Source organism: Protobothrops mucrosquamatus, unplaced genomic scaffold (assembly GCF_001527695.2).
Source record: "Protobothrops mucrosquamatus isolate PMUCROS unplaced genomic scaffold, P.Mucros_1.0 scaffold3128, whole genome shotgun sequence".
Taxonomy (NCBI): Eukaryota; Metazoa; Chordata; class Lepidosauria; order Squamata; family Viperidae; genus Protobothrops; species Protobothrops mucrosquamatus.
In genome coordinates this window covers 29,868-49,909 of record NW_015389130.1, presented here as the reverse complement: position 1 = coordinate 49,909, position 20,042 = coordinate 29,868, and the positions used below count along the sequence as shown (strand labels likewise).

At 43.7% G+C, this 20,042-nt stretch overlaps 1 protein-coding gene across 1 annotated transcript in view; it reads left to right on the top strand.

The window, feature by feature from the left end:
- The window catches only part of BEND7 (BEN domain containing 7), a 45,279-nt gene extending 28,751 nt beyond the window's left edge, over positions 1 to 16,528 (top strand). Inside the window, exons 5-8 of the mRNA XM_015826424.2 lie at positions 3,265 to 3,490; positions 6,097 to 6,216; positions 13,991 to 14,041; positions 16,054 to 16,528. Coding sequence (XP_015681910.1) covers positions 3,265 to 3,490; positions 6,097 to 6,216; positions 13,991 to 14,041; positions 16,054 to 16,097 — 441 coding nt within the window. The 3' untranslated portion in view covers positions 16,098 to 16,528. The remainder of the gene's footprint in view (positions 1 to 3,264; positions 3,491 to 6,096; positions 6,217 to 13,990; positions 14,042 to 16,053) is intronic.
- The last annotated feature ends 3,514 nt before the right edge of the window (positions 16,529 to 20,042 follow it).

The window sequence follows — 20,042 nt, the reverse complement described above, 5'->3', positions numbered from 1 at the left end:
AGGAAAATTGAAGTCTGATCGAAAAACCTTGGTTTTCCTAGACGAAGACCTTGCTCTTGTGACTTTTTGGATTTTTTTAAAAAATAAGTTTTAATTGTGTCTTTCTAAAGCACGGGGTTAAAAATATAGTTTGGGCCATAAATTGGTATTTCCCAATGAAGATTTCAGAAATGCTATGATGTTTGTTTGGGTTTAATCTCATGAATGCAGCCTTATGGTATTCTGAGTCCAGGAATCAATTAACAGTTCTTCTTAATTATATTTTCTGTTCGTTTCAATGGTCGGATTGGCAAAGAAAATATATTTTAATCAATAACAACATTTTATAAATGCTTAGGGTTACTTCTAATTCGCGGTTTACTCATTTTAGCCCAACAGAGTTGAGCAAATTTCTTATTAGGGTTAATTATGTACACAATTGCCTTGATTATTTTGTGTTATCAAACTCTGTTTAACTGTATACTTGGAGATGGCCATGAGAAACTCAATTGGGTACTGATTGCTTGCAACTGAAAGATAACTCACCACTAAAGGAATCTGGAATAAATCAGCATTTTATTCTATGCAACTGGAATACAAACTGATTCATTTAGGAGACATACACAAACAAAATTGCAGATAGTTTTCGTTAGATCTCTAATTAAAGCTTAATCTTCTCTGTGCGGAACCTTGATGAAGAAACCTACGTATTTCAATCCTTTTTCTAAAATAAGATTTTTGACCGATTCATAGTCCTGCTTTTTTCAGAATTATTGTTGCGGTTATATGCAATAGTCTGCTTGTTAGAAACGGTGGGCTCATTATAGAAGATCATGTGTGCTCATTATAGAAGGTTGTCAAATTTTATTCTGCATTCTGACATCGTCTTGGAATTCACTAATTACGCTGCTGTTTTTATCCTGGTTTTGGTCTTCCGGAGAGGAATCTGAAGTGACTTGCTTAATCTCAGATCAAATCTGCAAAATTTACAATTGCTGTTTGCCTCGGATAGTTAATTGCTGAATGTTAATAGACAGAGAAAGGGACGGTTTACAATTCAGGGCTTTGTGCGAGTGTCTCTCCAGTTAAGTGTGTGTGGTTGTGTCTCATGGGCAAAGGGTGCTTTTTCTGGAAAGTTGTGACTTCCAAAGTCACCCAATGCTTGTTTACTGCAGGGGCCTTCAAACTTGGCCCCATTATGACTTGTGGACTTCAACTCCCAGAATTCCTCAGCCAGGCACGCTGGCTGAGGAATTCTGGGAGTTGAAGTCCACAAGTCATAAAGGGGCCAAGTTTGAAGACCCCTTGGTTTACTGGATTAACTGTGCTGTCAGCTGCAAAATGCATGGTGTCTCCAGCCATCACAAACCCTAGGCAGGGTTTCAAGTAACTTAAGGTCAACTAGTCCTGGTGCAAGTAGTCCTCAACTTATGACCACAATTGGCACTCAAATTTCTGTTGCTAAGCAAGACAGTTGTTAAATGAGTTTTGCCCCATTTTATGACCTTTCGTGCCACTGTTGTTAAGCAAATCACTGCAGTTGTTAAGTTGGTAACATGGTTGTGAAGTGAATTAGGTCCCCATTGACTTTCCTTGTCCAAAGGTCGCAAAAGGGGATCGCGTGACCCCTGGGACACGGCACTCCTCAGGGTGCCGTCGGCCAAGCAATGTCGGCTGGCGACCCCCAGGGGGAGGGCCTTCTCTGTGGGTGCCCCCACCCTCTGGAACGAACTACCCCCCGAGATCCGGATGATTCCGGATCTCCTTACTTTCCGCCGCGCCCTCAAGACATGGCTTTTTCAGCAAGCGGACCTGGCCTAGGGAGGATTTTAAATCGGGTTTTTTTAACAATAATTTTAACTGCACAACTTTAAATATTGGTTTAATTTGGTTTTATCTGGTGGGGGTTGTAAATATGTCTATGTTTTTAAATATGTTGTGAGCCGCCCTGAGTCCCGTTGGGAGAAGGGCGGGATATAAATCAAAATAAATAAATAAATAAATAAATAAATATGAGTCGGTTGCCAATCATCTGAATTTTGATCACGTGACCATGGGGATGCTGCAATGGCCGTAAATGTGAAAAACAGTCATAAGTCACTTTTTCTCAGGGCTCTTATAACTTCGAACCGTCGCTAAGCGAACGGTTGTAAGTCAAGGACTATCTATAAATATATAAGCATACAGATAACCATCTGCCTGGAATTTTCCCCGATTATTAACATGTATTACTGATAATAATATGTGTAGACCTGATAGAGCAGGGCTTTTCAACCTTTTCACCCATTGTACCACTTTTAGGATATGGCACTATCCAAGTACCACCAGTCGCCTAGCAAAGTGTCAAAAACCTGATGACCCCGCCCCCAAAAGGAAAAAAGTGATGAAGTGCAGGTAGTCCTCGACTTACAACAGTTCGCTTAGTGACTAAAGTTACAATGGCACTGAAAAAAGTGCCCCCCAAGCCACAACTGAGCAAGACACCTGCCTGCCCGCCCGGCGGCGCTCTTCCTCCTGTCCGAGGTTTTCATTGTTGTGAGCATTTCTGTTGAGGATTGGCAGCGGGGATGGGGTGGGGGGGTGTTTGGTTTTTATTCCCCCCCATCTGCTGGGTGGTTGCAGCAGGTTTTGGTCACTTCACATGACCCTGGGACACTGTGACCGTCATAAATATGAATCAATTTCTAAGCATCTGAATGTAAATCACAAGACCCTGGAGAGGCTGCAACATTCCAGCTGATCGGCGCTTCTTCTGGGCTCAGCAGAAGCGCCAGGATCAGTGCTGCTTTCCAGCTGATTGGTGCTTCTTCAGGGCTCAGTGGAAGCGCCAAGATCAGCGCCAGTCCCGAAGAAGCGCCAATCAGCTGGAAAGCGGCACTGATCCTGGCGCTTCCGCTGAGCCCTGACAGCCCTGCAGCTCCAGCCGTCTCTCGCTCAGGCTTGTGCGGTGCTGCCACCGGTTCAGCTCATTCCCCTCCCCCGCTACCACTTTTCTAGGATGGTCGCGTACCACCTGCTAGGTGCCAGTGTACCACAGGTGGTACCCGTACCACTGGTTGAAAAGCCCTGTGATAGAGAATGTATTATTTCCCATTTCCATTTTCAATGGTTAACGTTTTTAACTGAATGAATCGAAACTGTTCTGGCGCCAGTTTAACACAGTTGTGTCTGTGCGTAATACAGTTCACAGTGCCTGTATACCTGTATTTGCACCAATGTATTCAGCCTGCAGAATGATGAGGCTGCTAATCATACCTTGTTGTTCCTTTTCCTTTTTTCTGATAGCCAGAAGTACAGCTTGCTGAAGGTTTTGACGTTTTCATGCCTAAATCACAACTGGACTCTATATTAGCAAATTACACTCGCTCAGGAAGTCTCCTCTTTCGAAAACTGGTGTGTGCGTTTTTTGATGACAAGACGTTGGCCAACTCTCTGCCGAATGGCAAAAGGAAAAGAGGGCTCAATGACAACCGGAAAGGACTAGACCAAAATATTGTGGGTGCAATAAAAGGTATTTTTTCCTGATGATTGTATTTTATTATAATGATCGTGATTGATCACTTGTTGTATACTGAGAACTATGCACCGAAGGCAAATTCCTTGTGTATCCAATCACACTTGGCCAATAAATTCCATTCCAATTCCAATTCCATTCCTGTTCTGTTCCATTCCGCTCCTATTCCATTCCTAGTCTGTTTTGTTCTGTTCTATTCCCGTTCTGTTCTGTTCCGTTTCTGTGCCATTCCATTCCTGTTCTGTTCCTATTCTATTCTGTTGTGTTTCTATTCTATTGTTCTGTTGTGTTTCTATTCTGTTGTGTTTCGTTTCTGTTTCTATTCTATTCTATTCTATTCTATTCATGAGTTGAGGACTACCTGTAGATAGATAGATAGACAGATAGACAGACAGACAGACAGACAGACAGACAGACAGACAGACAGACGATAGATAAGTAATAGATAGATGCTAGTAATGATGAAGAAGATAGATGATACAGACTATAGAAGATAGAAAAATGATGGATGGATGGATGGATGGATGGATGGATGGATGGATGGATGGATGGATGGATGGATGGATAGATAGATAGATAGATAGATTATATAGACATAGGTAGGTAGGTACGTAGGTAGATAGATAGACAGACAGACAGACACAGATAGATGATATAGATTATATAGACATAGGTAGGTAGGTAGGTAGGTAGGTAGATAGATAGATAGATAGATAGATAGATAGATAGATAGATAGATAGATAGATAGATAGATAGATAGATAGATAGATAGATAGAAAGAAAGAGAGGCAGGCAGGCAGGCAGGCAGACAGACAGACAGACAGACAGACAGACACAGACATCTGAAATATGTATCTGAATCAGTTTTCAGTTCCCTCCAGCTGTTGATCTCCTTCGAGTGGCACCAGTAGGCACCATTCTAATAATAAGACTCCTTTTATTGACTTGATAGTGCCACCCAAGTGATAGGACTTCTGCTGGGCTTCAGCAGGGACTCTCCTAGACACGAGTAGCAAGTGATGCCACTGTGGAAGTTCGCTCTGCCTGTCTCTATTTACACACGCTGACTTCATAAAGCCGTCCTTCAAGACACTGTAGATCCATTTGTTTCTTCTGGTGGCTCAGTCAGCCTTCGATCTCATTAAGAATCAGAAGGTTTTTTTTAATCTACTTGGCAGGAAGAGAGAGACCTTCCAGAAGATCTAGTCTCAAACTTTGGGCACTCTGTCCCATTAGTATAGGTTGAGCAGGTTGTGTCCAATAAATCAGTTTGGAGGGGGAGTGTAAAGACTTTTCAGGGATATAATTCATGTCACTTCCAATATCCCTGTGGTACTTTTTGGAGAGGGGGGATTGTTTTACTGCTGCAGAGCTAATCAGCAAAGAGGATGCTAATAAGGCCGTTAAAAGCATTCTGGTTGAGTGGAGCTTTTGACGTCAAACTCTACTTGCCTTCCAAACTGATTTTTCCATACATTTTTATCCCTTGCTTTCGCTGCTGTTTCTGTTAACCCTTGTCGCTCTTCTTTTTCTCAAATGCATCCTTCTGACGTCGTATCTCAGCTTCAGGCTATACCCTGGCCTAAAACCTATTTCCTAAGGCAGTGGTGGCGAACCATAGACGGCACTCAGCCCTCTCTGTGGGCACGCTCGCCATGCCCCGGAGATGGCGACCGTCCCTCTTCAACCAGCCGCCCACTAACTCGCCGAGGTCCCACATGGCTGGATGCATCCCAGCACCCATGCGCTCACTGGCCTCTGTGTGCGGGGGCCAATGGTATCAGGCAGCAGCCGCCCCGGCCCCTGCCTCACCTTGCCCTGTGACAATGGCACCCCCGCCCTGCCTCGCCTTGCCTCACCCCGCAGGACGAGCCTCCTGCCCACCGCCCCACCTCCCAGAGACCCCCTGGATCTCCCCCAATCCTGCCCGGCCCCCATAGGCGTCCCTTCCCACGAGCAACATTGAAGTGATCACGCCCACCTTGGCCACACCCACCCAATCTGCCATGACCGCCACAGCCACGCCCATCCAGTGGGCCACGCCCACCTGGCACCCGGCGATAAATAAGTGGGTTTTGGGTTGCAATTTGGGCACTCGGTCTCTAAAAGGTTCGCCATCACTGTCCTAAGGTATCCCTGGAGCTCCGTCCAGATGGAGTGGTGAAAAAACAGGGTTGCATCTCTTTTCACCACTTCCTCCCAAAAAAGGGGGGTGAAACCCTCCCCTAAAACCTGGCTAAATCCACATGTGTGATAGAACTCCTGCCCAAATAACCTTAATTGTGGTCCTCAAAGATCAATGGGGAAGCTGGAGTCACTTAAACACAGTGTTACTAACTTAACAGCTGCAGGGATTCGGTGAACAGATGCGACAAGAAAAGCCGTAAAATGGGGGCAAAACTCACTTAACAAATGTCTCGCTTGGCAATATAAATTTTGGGCCCATTTGTGGTCGTAAGGCAAGGACTACCTATAATATAACAGCAGGACAAAGCCTTTATTCCCTCTGTTAGCCACAGTGTTCTCCAGAAATGCATGTTAGGGCTACTAAGATACTTCACCTGATTTTGATTTTTTGTTTTGTTTTGTTTTCCCGTTGCAGTGTTCACAGAAAAATACTGTACTGTAAACCACGTGGATAAACTTCCTGGCCCGAGAGACTGGGTACAAATTCTGCAGGATCAAATCAAGCTGGCCAGAAGACGGTTGAAAAGAGGATCAGGTTAGTGAGAAGGAGGAAGGAGGGGAGAACGTGAAAGAGAAAGGAAAGAAGACCCTTACCATCCTTCCCGTGAAGTTGAAGAAGGGGGTTTATGTTTCCAAATGAAGGTTAAGCCTGGATCTCTGTCCCTCTTCATCTTCTTTCTTTCCTCCATATTCTCAGTCTGGAGTGAAGGCGGGAATGTCCCGCATTCAGAAGTTTTCCTTTTGGGGATAATGCAGAGGATTTTCTGTAGGGGTTAGGGTTAGGGTTAGGGGTTGGGGTTACAGTTAGGGTTAGGGGTTGGGGGTTGAGGTTGGTTGGTGTTGGTGTTAGGGATTGGGGTTGAGGTTAGGGGTTAGGGTTGGGGTTGAGGTTAGGGATTAGGGTTGGGGTTGAGTTAGGGGTTGGAGTTGAGGTTAGGGCACGGGTCAGCAACCCGCGGCTCCCGAGCCGCATGTGGCTCTTTAAGAATTCTCCTGCAGCTCCCAGCCTCCTCCGCCATTTGCAGAGAGAGAGGCACTTGCGCTCCCCCCCCCCTCTCTGTGTGTGTGTAAAAAAGAGAGTGGCCTCATGCTGTTCTCGGACAAGCTGACAAGCTTATTGGACGGGGCTCCTGCCTTTGCTGCGTCTTAGCAGGAAGCAGCAGAAAGCAGCAGCTCGCTCTGCTGGGATTGAGGTTAGGGGTTGGGGTTAGGGGTTAAGGGTTGTTAGGGTTGGGGTTAGGGTTGGGGTTGGGGTTGGGGTTAAGGGTTGGGGTTGGGGTTAAGGTTAGGGATTTTCTGTGGGGGTCTTGTCTTGATTGCTTGCCATGTGCCTGAATTTGAATTATGTTATGGGGTGGGCTTACAACAGTTCCATTTAGCGACCGTTCAAAGTTACAACGGCACTGAAAAAAGTGACTAAGGACCGTTTTTCAGACTCGCAACGTCTCCATGGTCACGCGATCAAAATGCAGACGTTTGGCGACTGACTCATATTTATGACGATTGCAATGTCCTGAGCTCACGTGACCAACTTGGAACCATTCAGTATTAATAACAACAACAACAACAACAACAACAGAGTTGGAAGGGACCTTAAGTCTTCTAGTCGAACCCCCCGCTCAGGCAGGAAACACGATACCATTTCAGACAAAACTTTTGCCACTTTCTAACAAGCAAAGTCGATGGGGGAGCCGGATTCGCTTAACGGCCACCGTAACTAATTGAACAACTGCGGCGAGTCGCTTAACGACTGCGGCAAGAAAAGTCGCAAAATGGAACAAAAACTCACTCGGCAAATGTTTCACTCAGCAAACAGAAATGTTGGGCTCAGTTGTGGTCGTAAATCGAGGACTACCTGTACTTTAAAGGTCTTGATAGCCCATCATCCTCAGCCAGTTGGGCCTTAGGGTGGTTACAGTGGTGGGCTACAAGTTGGGGTATCCTGGCTAGTTTCCGTCTCATCTGTAACTCCAAAAATCTAGCAGATAATAATGAGGTTCCTGAACATTTAGTATTTTTTTATTATTATTATTATTTAAAAATGCATTCAGGGCCCTTTGAAGTTAATCCATCACCAGGATTAACGTTCCCCAGGTAACACTTCAAAGCAAAATACACAACTCCCCAAAAGAGCATCATTCGCATTTTTTTTTAAAAAATATTCTTTTTGTTCTTAAAGAATAGAACAGAAGAGAAACTAAGAGGATGGAAGTAAGTAATCACTGCTACATTAACGTTTTAAACAGCAGGAGGAGGAGGAGGAAAGAGAATAAAAATGGTCTTTAAGCCCATCAAAGGACAGAAAAACAGAGTTGGGATCTTGGAGGTCTTCTAGTTCAACCCCCTGCTCAAGCAGGAGACCCTGTGCCATTTCAGACAAATGGCTATCAAATCTCTTCTTAAAAGCCTCCAGTGATAGAGGGAGGGAGGGAGGGAGGGAGGAAAGGAGGAAGGAAGGAAGGAAGGAAGGAAGGAAGGAAGGAAGGAAGGAAGGAAGGTCAATAGAATAACAGAGTTGGAAGGGACCTTGGAGGTCTTCTAGTCCAACCTTATGCCATTTCAGACAAATGGCTATCAAAGCTCTTCTTAAAAGCCTCCAGTGATGGAGAAAGGAGGGAGGGAGGGAGGGAGGGAGGAAGGAAGGTCAACAGAATAGCAGAGTTGGAAGAGACCTTGGAGGTCTTCTAGTCCAACCCCCTACTCAAACAGGAGACCCTATGTCATTTCAGACAAATGGCTATCAAATCTCTTCTTAAAAGCCTCCAATGATGGAGAAAGGAGGGAGGGAGGGAGGGAGGGAGGAAGGAAGGAAGGAAGGAAGGAAGGAAGGAAGGAAGGAAGGAAGGAAGAGAAGGGAAGGAAGGTTAACAGAATAACAGTTGGAAGGGACGTTGGAGGTCTTCTAGTCCAACCTCCTGCTGAAGCAAGAGACCCCATACCATTTCAGACAAGTAGCTGTCCAGTCTCTTCTCAAAAGCCTCCAGTGATGGAGCCGCCACAACTAAGAAAAGATACATAGACCTCAAGTGCTCACATGTTCTCGCTGCTTTTATCCAAAGAATGGGAACGATGTCTCAAAAGTTGCGCTGCAGCCTCCACCCCTTCTGGGTGTACAGGTAGTCCTCGACTTACAACAGTTCGTTCAGTGACCACTTGAAGTTACAACGGCATTGGAAAAAGAGTCTTACGACCGATTTTCACATTCACGACCCTTGCAGCATCCCCATGGTCACGTGATCAAAATTCAAACCCTTGGCAACTGGTTCACATTTATGATGGCTGCATCCAGTTCTGGTCACCACGATGTAAAAAAGATGCTGAGACTCTAGAAAGAGTACAGAGAAGAGCAACAAAGATGATCAGGGGACTGGAGGCTAAAACATATAAGGAACAGTTGCTGGAATTGGGTATGTATAGTTTAATGAAGAGAAGGACGAGGGGGGACAGGATAGCAGTCTTCCAATATCTCAGGGGCTGCCCCAAAGAAGAGGGAGTCAAGCTATTCTCCAAAGCACCTGAAGGCAGGACAAGAAGCAACAGATGGAAACTAATCAAGGAGAGAAGCAACCTAGAACTAAGGAGAAACTTCCTGACAGTTAGAACAATTAACCAGTGGAACAATCTGCCTCCAGAAGCGGTGAATGCTCCAACACTGGAAGTTTTTAAGAAGAGACTGGACAGCCATTTGTCCAAAATGGTATAGGGTTTCCTGTCTGAGCAGGGGGTTGGACCAGATGACCTCCAAGGTCCCTTCCAACTTTATTATTATTATTATTATTATGAAGCCAACGTCTCGCTTGGCAGGAGAAATTTTGGGCTCGGTCACGGTCATAAGTCGAGGACTACCTGCAGTTAAGACAACAGGCTGCCCATCAAGGAGATGCCCAGCCTCCACTGGCATCTCCAGAGGCATCTGAAGAATGAGAAGACACGTGGGGACACGTTGGGCTCAATCCTTAGAGAGGGAAGAATTTTGCAGCCGGGAATTTGCGGTTAAAGTTTTAAATGGGAAGCCATTTCAGCCAGGCTGAATCACGGTGGAGCAATTTGGGGGTGTTTCCATTTCAAATCAGCACACGCCAAACCTGATTTCATTATTTTTTTTTAAAGAATTTTTTATTGAGTTTCTAGTTTTACGCTTAAATATTTGAAAAGCAACGTGGCAGCTGGGTTGGTCAATAATTCAATAACGTACAAATATCTTTAGTACAGATCTCAAAATATTGCACTAAATGTTTACTCTCTTTTCCCCTTAGTATTTACTGTCTCATATTTAAATTAATACAACTCTTGTTATATCAATTAAATAAAAAATAACTTTCTTACATTTTATCAATAGTTTTTAGTTTATACATATCTAGTTGTTTTAACCTGATTTCAAGAGCCTTTTAGATCCAACACAGCCTCCTTCAGGTCTGCTTAAACGTGATCTCGATAGATCTCACACACCCCCGATACATAGGTAGTCCTCGACTTACGACAGTTTGTTTAGTGACCGTTCGAAGTTACAGCGCCCCTGAAAAAAGTGACTCATGACCGTTTTTCACGCTAAAGACCGTTGCGGCATCCCCAGGGTCACGTGATCAAAATTCAGATGTGTGGCAACTGACTCATATTTATGACGGTTTGCCGTGTCCCGGGGTCACGTGATCCCCTTTTGCAGTCTTCTGACAAACAAAGTCAAGGGGAAGCCAAAGTCACTTAATGACCGTGTTACTTGCTCAACAACTGCAATGATTCGCTTAACAACGGTGGCAAGAAAGGTCGTAAAATGGGGCAAAACTCACTTAGCAAATGTCTCACTTAACAACAGGTTTTTGGCTCAGTTGAGGTCGTAAGTCGAGGACTATCTGTACTTACGTATACCTTTCTCCCGTCACGTGTCGTACAACAACGGCTGCAAAACAGGGATCTTTGCAACCCAGATTAAGAAAAAAAAAACCTTAATATCTTAATATCCCCAGCGAAATGGTTTAAAGGTTGTCCTCGCCTTACGACTAGTTGCTTAGCGACTGTTTGAATTTACGACCAACACTGAAAAAGGGGACTTACAACCCAGATTCGGAGTTAACAATATTCGGGCTCCCTCTGTGATCAGGTGACTGAGCCTCAGTTGCTCAGCAACGCAGCCCCGTTTACAACCATTTGTAGCATCCCACGGTCACAGGACCACATTTTACAATGGTTTTGCCCCAAATGGGCACGTATTTCTGGTTTTCAGCAAAACCGTGCCCGTAGCAAACCACGCATATTGCTTGACTGTTGCCGCAAAAGAAATCAGGTCACAAAATCAGGCCAGTCGCGGAAGGACCAATTTTACAGCTGTTACAACGTACGACTGTAATAAGCAGGCTCCATTATCGTCGCATCTCAAGGACTACCTATACGACGACATTAAAAACAGAAGGGTTTTTTTGTTTTGTTTTAAAGAACTGGGTTGTATGTTGTTGTTAGTTGCGAAGTCGTGTCCGACCCATCGCGACCCCATGGACAACGTTCCTCCAGGNCTGCTTCAGTGACTCCATCCAGCCACCTCATTCTCTGTCGTCCCCTTCTTCTCTTGCCCTCCATCTTTCCCAGCATTAGGCTCTTCTCCAGTGAGTCCTTCCTTCTCATTAGGTGGCCAAAGTACTTGAGTTTCCACTTCAGGATCTGGCCTTCTAAAGAGCAGTCAGGGTTGATCTCCTCTAGGACTGACCGGTTGGATCGCCTTGCAGTCCAGGGGACTCGCAGGAGTCTTCTCCAGCACCAGAGTTCAAAGGCCTCCATTCTTTGGCGCTCAGCCTTTCTTATGGTCCAACTTTCACAGCCATACATTGCAACTGGGAAAACTGGGTTGTATAAACAGAGACAAAGAGTCAAAATCACGTGAAGTATTCGTACCTCTTTATAAAGTCTTCCTGGAATGCTGCATCCAGTTTTGGTCACCACGTTACAAAAAAGATGTTGAGACTTTCGGAAAAAATGCAGAGAAGAGCAACCAAGGCGATTAAAGGCCTGGAGACTAAAACATATGAAGAATGATTGCAGGATTTGGGTTTAGAAAAAAGAAGGACTAGGGTGACAGGATAGCAATATCCCAGTATTTGAGGGGCTGCCACAAAGAAGAGGAGGGGTCAAAACTATTTTCCAAAGCACCAAAAGGCAGGACAAAAAACAATGGATGGAAACTAATCAAGGAGAGAAGCAGCCTAGAACTAAGGAGAAACTTCCTAACAGTGAGGACTATTAAGCAGTGGAACAACCTGCCTCCAGAAGTTGTAGGTGCTCCACACCTGGAGGTTTTTAAGAAGCAACTGGACAGCCACATGTCTGAAATGGCATGGGTCTCCTTCTTCAGTGGGGGGTTGGACTAGAAGACCTCCAAGGTCCCTTCTAGCTCTTGATTTATTGATTCACTTTTCTGATGCCCCTACAAACACCCCTGTCCTGATTTTTTGCTTTTGAAAACGTACTTTTGACTTTTCAGGGTTTTGTCAAGCTGTAGTTATGGTCTGCTTCGTACCTTTGTTTTCAACGTTTGGCCTTTTTCCTAGAATTCATTGCAGCAAAAAAAAAAAAAAAGGCTTGGCTGAGAAAAATTTTATCAACAAAAGTGCACTGAAGTGGATTTTTGGAATGCAGCTTTAGGAACTTAAAAGTAATCTTTTCATTTTTGTATCCTTCATGCAGTGGTGTTTTTTTTTAATGTAATTAAAGCATTTTTATGTGGTTTGGCATTTTTCCTGCTCAGTTCGGTTATTGATTTACATCCGAAAAGGGTTTCGTGTATTAGTATGTGTGCATTATGCAGCAATAAAATCCTTTTCCACTTTAAAGGTTGATTAGCCTTCGGACAGGGACAAATTGAATGTTGGTTGAAGCAGCTCTGTTACCGAAATCCCCTTAAGCAGAAGTAATACAGGAGAAGTGTAAAAAAAGAAAAAGAAAAAAAAGGTCAATTTGCCAACTGCAGAATTGAAGTTCTGCCTTCTTCATACATGCATGAGTAGAGCTTTTTAACTCTATTGGATGAGAAATTTGAAAAAACAAATGCACAAAACTGAACTAAAGAAAGTACTAAAGCAGGGGTGTTAAACTGCCGGCCCGCGGGCTGTACGCGTCACGCGGAAGCCGTGCCCACCCCATTGCCGGCAATGGCAAAACTGTCCCGATACGTTACGCGATGTCACGTGACGTCGCGAGTTTGACATGTCTGCACTAAAGTATTAAAACTATAAACAACTTTAAAAAAGAAAAAGGATTCATCATAATCCAGTGGTGGCGAACCTATGGCACGGGTGCCAGAGGCGGCACTCAGAGCCCTCTCTGTGGGCACGCGCGCCGTCGCCCCAGTCCTAGGCCTTCAGCTGGGTTTTATAAAACCTTTTCGCTTGAGGCCTCCGCTGCCATATGCAAAAAAAAAAAGGTTCAATCAGTCCATTTCAACCTCTTGCGGGGAAAAAAGATCTTGCAAAGTTGGAATTGATTGATTGAACTTTTTAGTCCCACCCAGTCTGCCATTACCACCGTGGCCACGCCCAGCCAATGGGCCACGCCCAGCCAATGGGCCACATCCACCTGGCACTCGACGATGCATAAGTGGGTTTTGGGTTGCAGTTTGGGCACTCGATCTGTCATAATCAATATCCGACGAAACAAAATTCTAAACAATCTAAACTTATCACTTATATATCAAATGTTAAACAATATACTGATGAGGTTACCTAGTTGGGTCACGAGATGTCTGCAAGAAAACAGCCAAGCTCAGAGAGCACGAAGGACCCCACAATCGTCGTCGTCGTCCTCCTCTTCTTCCTCTCCTCCTCCTCCTCCTCCTCCTCCTCCTCCTCCTCCTCCTCCTCCTCCAGCAGTGATGATGTTACCTAGTTTGGATCATGAAACATCAGCAACAAAACAACCAAACTCAGAGAGCACCAAGGACCCACAGTCGTCCTTCCTCTCTACAAACCACACTCCCTTCTAGCACTGATGATGTTACCTAGTTGGGTCATGAAACGTCTCAAGCAAGCCACCAAGCACTGAAGACCCCACAGTTCAACTCTGAGCTACACAGAGTTGAAGTCAACTCATCTTAAAGTTGCTGAGTTTGAGAAACACTTTACAGGAACTTCTATAATTCCCTGACCAGCTTGGTGAAGATGGCACCAGGGTGGTCTCTGGGGAAAAAAGAGAGAGAAAAAACAACAACCTAGACAACAGTTCAGCCTGTTTTTAAATAAACATCCATGTTTCATTTCTTTTTCTGCTTTTACTGTCATTTAAACTCCCAAGTAAAAGAATTGTAAAAGAATTTTCCTTTTCTTTAGCCGAGACGGCTGATGGAGACGAGAAACTGGACATTTCTCTGCTAGAGGCAGGTAAGTGGCGTTTACGGTTTCCTTCCTTGTTTTATTTTGTTTAATGTGAGATATACTGTACCGCTGACTGTTGGAGCTTCTTGGCAGCTTAGCAATAAAAACAAATTTAAAATCGAGAACACTTAAAACAAACAGTGGCAACCAAGTAAGCCGTCCTAAAAGCCTGTTGGGAAATAAGTTATTCTGAGGACTTTTAAAAAAGGAAATAAGGAAGGGGTAGGCCTTCATTAGGGAGGGCATCTCTGGGACTTGGGCTGGCAACGGAAAAACAAAGAAGGTTGCCACCAGATGACCTCTCTACAACTGCAGAGGGACCCCTTGAGATCATCTTCAGCAGCAGAGAGGTTCATAGAGAAAGAGGTCCTCTCTCGGACCGCCTGCAGCTCAGCCATGGAGGCCTTCAGAGCTCATGACCAGTCCAGGAAACCAACTGGCGCAGATGTACAATGGCCTCTGGGTTTGTCTAAGACGGGTAGGCAGGGGTAGTTTGTCTAAGACTGGGTTTGTCTAAGACAGGGGTAGGTTCTCTTATATTATTAAAGAATTGATTGTACGCTCCCATAGAGTGGGTCTCCTCAGGGTGCCGTCGGCCGGACAGTGCCGGCTGGCGACCCCAAGGGGGAGAGGGCCTTCTCTGTGGGAGCTCCCACCCTCTGGAATGAGCTGCCCCCAGAGATCAGGGTGATCCCTGATCTCCCTTCCTTCCGCCGCGCCCTCAAGACATGGCTATTCCAGCTTGCAGGACTGGCCTAGGGTAATTTTTAGAGGGGTTTTAATTAGATTTTAATTTGACAATATTTAAATATCTCTTTTAATTAATTTTAAATTTGTATTGTTACTTATGTATTTTAATTGATTGTCAGCCGCCCTGAGTCCTGCGAGGAGAAGGGCGGGATATAAATCCAAATAATAAATAAATAAATAAACTAAATAGTTATAATATTATTGAAGTGTATATTTGCTATCTTCTGCAACAAGGGAGGGTTAGGAGGGCTGGATGCCTAACTGAACACAGGCTGCCATTTTAATATACTTCTGAACAGATCCATTCCATTCCATGTGAATTTAAAACAAAGTCAGAGTTAAATACATTTTAAGAGGTTAGCTAAATATCAAAAAGAACATTACATAAAGTTTACATTCAGCTAGACCAGGGGTAGGCAACCTTGGCTCTTTTATGACTCGTGGACTTCAACTCCCAGAATTCCTGAGCCAGCATGGCTCAGCATGGAAACCTCTCCGTTTCCCCTCAGCGTGGCTGGCTCAGGAATTCTGGGAGTTGAAGTCCACCAGTCATAAAAGAGCCAAAGTTGTCTACCCCTGGTTCAAGAGTAGACCAATTGCCAACTCTTGTCCCAACTGATTTCTGGATTAGATGCTTGCCAAGAATATGCCTCGTACCAATAAAGGGGAATATTTGTAACTCAGGGTTGAAATGAGGAAGTCCCAGGTGCTCTCTGAGCTTGGTTGTTTTCTTGCGGGCGTTTCATTACCCAACTAGGTAACATCATCAGTGCTAGAAGGGAGTGGGGCTTATGGAGAGGAGGAGGAGGAGGAGAGGAAGAAGGAGGGGGAGGAGGGTGACGACTGTGGGATCCTTGGTATTCTCTGGGCTTGATGGGTTTCTTGCAGACGTTTCATTACCCCAACTTGGTAGCATCATCAGTGCTAGAAGGGAGTAGGGCTTATGGGGAGGAGGAGGAGGAGGAGAGGGAGGAGGAGGAGGACTGTGGGATCCTTGATGTTCTCTGAGCTTGGTGAGTTTCGTGCGGGTGTTTCATGATCCAACTAGGTAACATCATCAGTACTAGAAAGGAGTGGGATTATATTATATATAAACCGAGAGCAAACCCTTCTCCCTGCTAGCACTGACGATGTTATCTAGTTGGGTAATGAAACGTCTGCAAGAAAACCACCAAGCTCAGAGAGCACCAAGGGCATCCTCAATACACATAAAGAAGTATAGTTCCTTAAAATGCTAATTTTCAACTTTTAACACTTTTTTTTTCCAGGTTCCCTCCTCGAAGCCACGTCTTCTGCGCTAGTCCTTCATTAGCGTGTTCCAACCTTGGTTCGAGATGATGCCAGGAACCTTTCTAGATTACTTCACTATCCGTGTTCTCCTGTTTCACGATCTCCGATCAATTATTATTATTTTTTTCTCATGCTTTTCTAACGTGGATAATAATTAAGCGACGAATCACTTTTCCTTTTGATTGAATCAGAATAACTAGATTTGTTCGGTAGAGGCTCTAGTGCAATTAGTCTGGTAACCAATGTGATAGGATGAATTTTGATTTTATGGTGGCATTTTCCCACTTCAATACATACTCGCTGGCTATTCTATTTACCTAGTGGGAAAAAAATGAGAAGTTAAAGGTTTCCTCTTAATCTGAGCAAATAGCTCCTAACACCACAATTTCATGTAGAGTTTTTGGTGCAGAAGTCATGGGATCAAAAATAAAACTTCTAAGACATTTAATGACTCTTAATTTAACGAGTTTTTGAGTTGAGCTTTTGCTCAACAAGGTAAATTCCTACTTGGATGAAATCATTAACTTTTTTTTTTCAGAAGCAGAATTGCTGTCATTGTATTTGATCATAAGATGCCAATTAATGCTCATAGCAATGTCACGCTTCATTCAGATCAAATGCTCCTAAAGATGACAAATTGTTTTCCATATTTTTCCAATCCCTTTAGTTTTTCTGTGATCAAATTTGAGTCTCGAAACACCACCTTGTAGTTCCCCAAAAGAGTATTTCAAGAATAATTCATAGAATTATTGGGTTGGAAGAGATCTCGGGGGTTATCTAGTCAACCCCCTGCCCAAGGCAGGATTCTGGCTAGTGGTATCAAAAGCACTCCAGTATGATCCCGCGACAGTTGTTCAGTTGGTCAAGACAGGATGTCCATGTCTTCCTCCTTGCCTAATTCCTCAAGTGCCCTTCCATATCAAAGGAGAACATGCATATAGACACGTACCTTAGTTTCCCTTCTTCCTTTTGTCCAGCATCTCAATACAGGTAGCCCTAGACCAGGGGGTAGGCAACCTTGGCTCTTTTATGACTTGTGGACTTCAACTCCCAGAATTCCTGAGCCACCATGGCTCAGCTTGGAAACCTCTCCATTTCTCCTCAGCATGGCTGGCTCAGGAATTCTGGGAGTTGAAGTCCACGAGTCATAAAAGAACCAAGGTTGCCTACCCCTGCCCTAGACTTAACAGTTCATTTAGCGACTGTTTGAAGTTACAACAGCACTGAAAAAAGTGAATTACGAGCGATTTTCACACTTACAAACCATTGCGGCATCCCCACGGTCACGTGATCAAAATTCAGAGGCTTGGCAACTGACTCGTATTGATGACGGTCGCAGCATCCCGGGGTCACGTGATCCCTTTTGGCAACCTTCTGACCAGCAAAATCAATGGGGGGAAGCCGGATTCACTTAACAACCGTGTTACTAACTTAACAACAGCAGTGGTTTTACTTAACAACTGTGGCAAGAAAAGTCACAAATGTCTCCCTTAACCATGGAAATCGGGCTCAATTGTGGTCGTAAGTCGAAGACTACCTATGCAGGCAGATTTCTTGTACCTTGGCTCTGATCTTTGCTGGTCCACGCACTTAAGTCTATAATAGTTGGGCAGGAATAAAGAGTGAAAATATAGATTCTTTAGTGCTGCTCACGTGATACGTTGTACAAGCTGATTGGCCACTTGTAGACATTTTTTCTCGTGTAGGTTTGCTTTCTGCCACCTTTGTGGAGAAAGATTTAGACAGAATGAGAATTTCCTAACGGTGAGAGCCATCAACCAATGGAACAGCTTGCCTTCAGAAGTTGTGGGTGCTCCATCACTGGAGATTTTCAAAAAGAGACCTGGACAACCATTTATTCGACATGGTTTAGGGCCTCCTACTTCAACAGGGGGTTGAACTAGAAGATCTCCAAGGTCCCTTCCAGCTCTATTATTCCATGTTCTATGAGCCTTTGAGAAGCCTCTGTATAACATGCAGATTACCTGGATGCATACAGGAGTAAAAAAAATAGTAATGCATTTTATTCTCTCTCTGAGGAACTAAGAACCCTCAACTCTGTGCACCTGGTTAGTTTCCATTCTTCTTTGTTTTGCTAAGATGTGTGGATTAGAAATTGTGAGAACTTAGTAGAAAGTTTTTGGAGGATACAACCTTGAGGAGATTCTTTCCATCTGCATACATTTCTGTTCCTTATTCTATCCCTTAAGAGCCGAGAAGATATTTGGGGGGGGGGGGGGGTCTACGTTCATATTTCTCTTTTCAAACAAAAGCTGGCAGGGATATGTCTGCCACTCTCCACTAATCTTCAATACATTCTGATATCTCACAAGCATTTTTTGTTACTTTTGAAGATCCCAGGGTCTTCTATGTTCTATGTGAGAATGTCTGGTCATGTCTTAGATCGGGGGTATCCAACCTTGGCCACTTTAAGACCTGTGGACTTCAACTCCCAGAATTCCCCAGCCAGCCATGATGCTGGCTGGGGAATTCTGGGAGTTGAAGTCCACGAGTCTTAAAAGTGGCCAAGGTTGGACATCCCTGTTTTACATGAAGGGTTAATGCCACATACATGAAAAATTCATTGATAACCGTCATAAGACATCTCTAGCAGAGTCTAATGGTGTGTTTAGGAATCCTCTTTTCAGCTTGCTAAAAATAATCGTTTCTGCAGCTCAATAACGTTTTTATAAATTTTTAAACTTAATATTCAGTACAACCAATTTATCACTGAAATGGCGCTGTCTTTTCTTGATGATCTGATAAACCTGGCTAGGGCTGTAGTCTTTAAGGATCCCACATCCTCGCTTTGAGGCCGATGGGATTTTTTCCTCCATGAATGAAAATTCTTGGTCTTTTCTGTAAATCCTCAAATGGGGGCGTACGTATTATAATAACCATTAACCAACAATCAGCAGTCTTACGAATCTTAAGAGAAAAAAAATTGTACTTGTGTTGACTTTAACTGTGACTAATGTTAAAACTTTTTTCCAGGAGTCTTTTTTTATAGGTTTTATTATTAGAGAGAGAGAAAAAATCATTCCATATTTAGGTAAAAGTCTCAATCTTATGTATATATGTTTTATTAATATGTACATATTTAGCTATTTTTTAAATTACTATGTTCTTAATAAAACCAACAAGGGACTAGTTGTGAAATGGTGCATAAGATTGTGTCGTGTTATCAATCTCTGGGAATCTCTCTTTGTCAAGTTCAGCAAAATAATGATGATGATGATGATGATAATAAATTGCTCTAATTTAATCGGAGTCCTTATATTTATTTTGACAGATTGGGGTTTTTTTTAATTACAAATTTTGAAATAATGATTTATATCTCTGTCCGATTTATTTTCTCGTCAGTGTCATGTTACTGAAATAAAAGGATGGTGAATCCATTGTCTACCACCCAGGAAATTAGCAATAAGGCTAAACTAACTGCCCCAAAGGCAGAATTAAATTAGTAGCAAATTTCATCCCTTCTACAAACAAGCAAAACGCTTGTTTGTAGAAGGGATGAAATTTGCTATTAATTTATAATATGGGAATGACTTGTCCAGTTAACAAAGGATGGGGCGAACAAGAACAAGTGTGGTTTTGTTTATTTAAATAATGGCACACCGTGATTGTGTGGTACGTAAGAAAAGGCAAGGTACAGGTAGTCCTTGACTTACAACAGTTCGTTTAATGACCGTTCAGAGTTACAATATCATAGAAAGTTGGCCTTGGGCTGTAATAATAAATTGATTGATTGAATATCATAGAAAAAAGTGACGTATGACTATTTTTCACACTTAACGCCCGTTGCTGCATCCCCAGGGTCACATGATCAACATTCAGATTTTCGGCAACTGTTCCATATTTATGATGGTTACAGTGTCCCAGGGTCACGTGATCCCTTTTTGCGACCTTCTGACAAGCAAAGTCAATGGGGAAGCTGGATTCACTTAATAAGTTAGTGTTACTA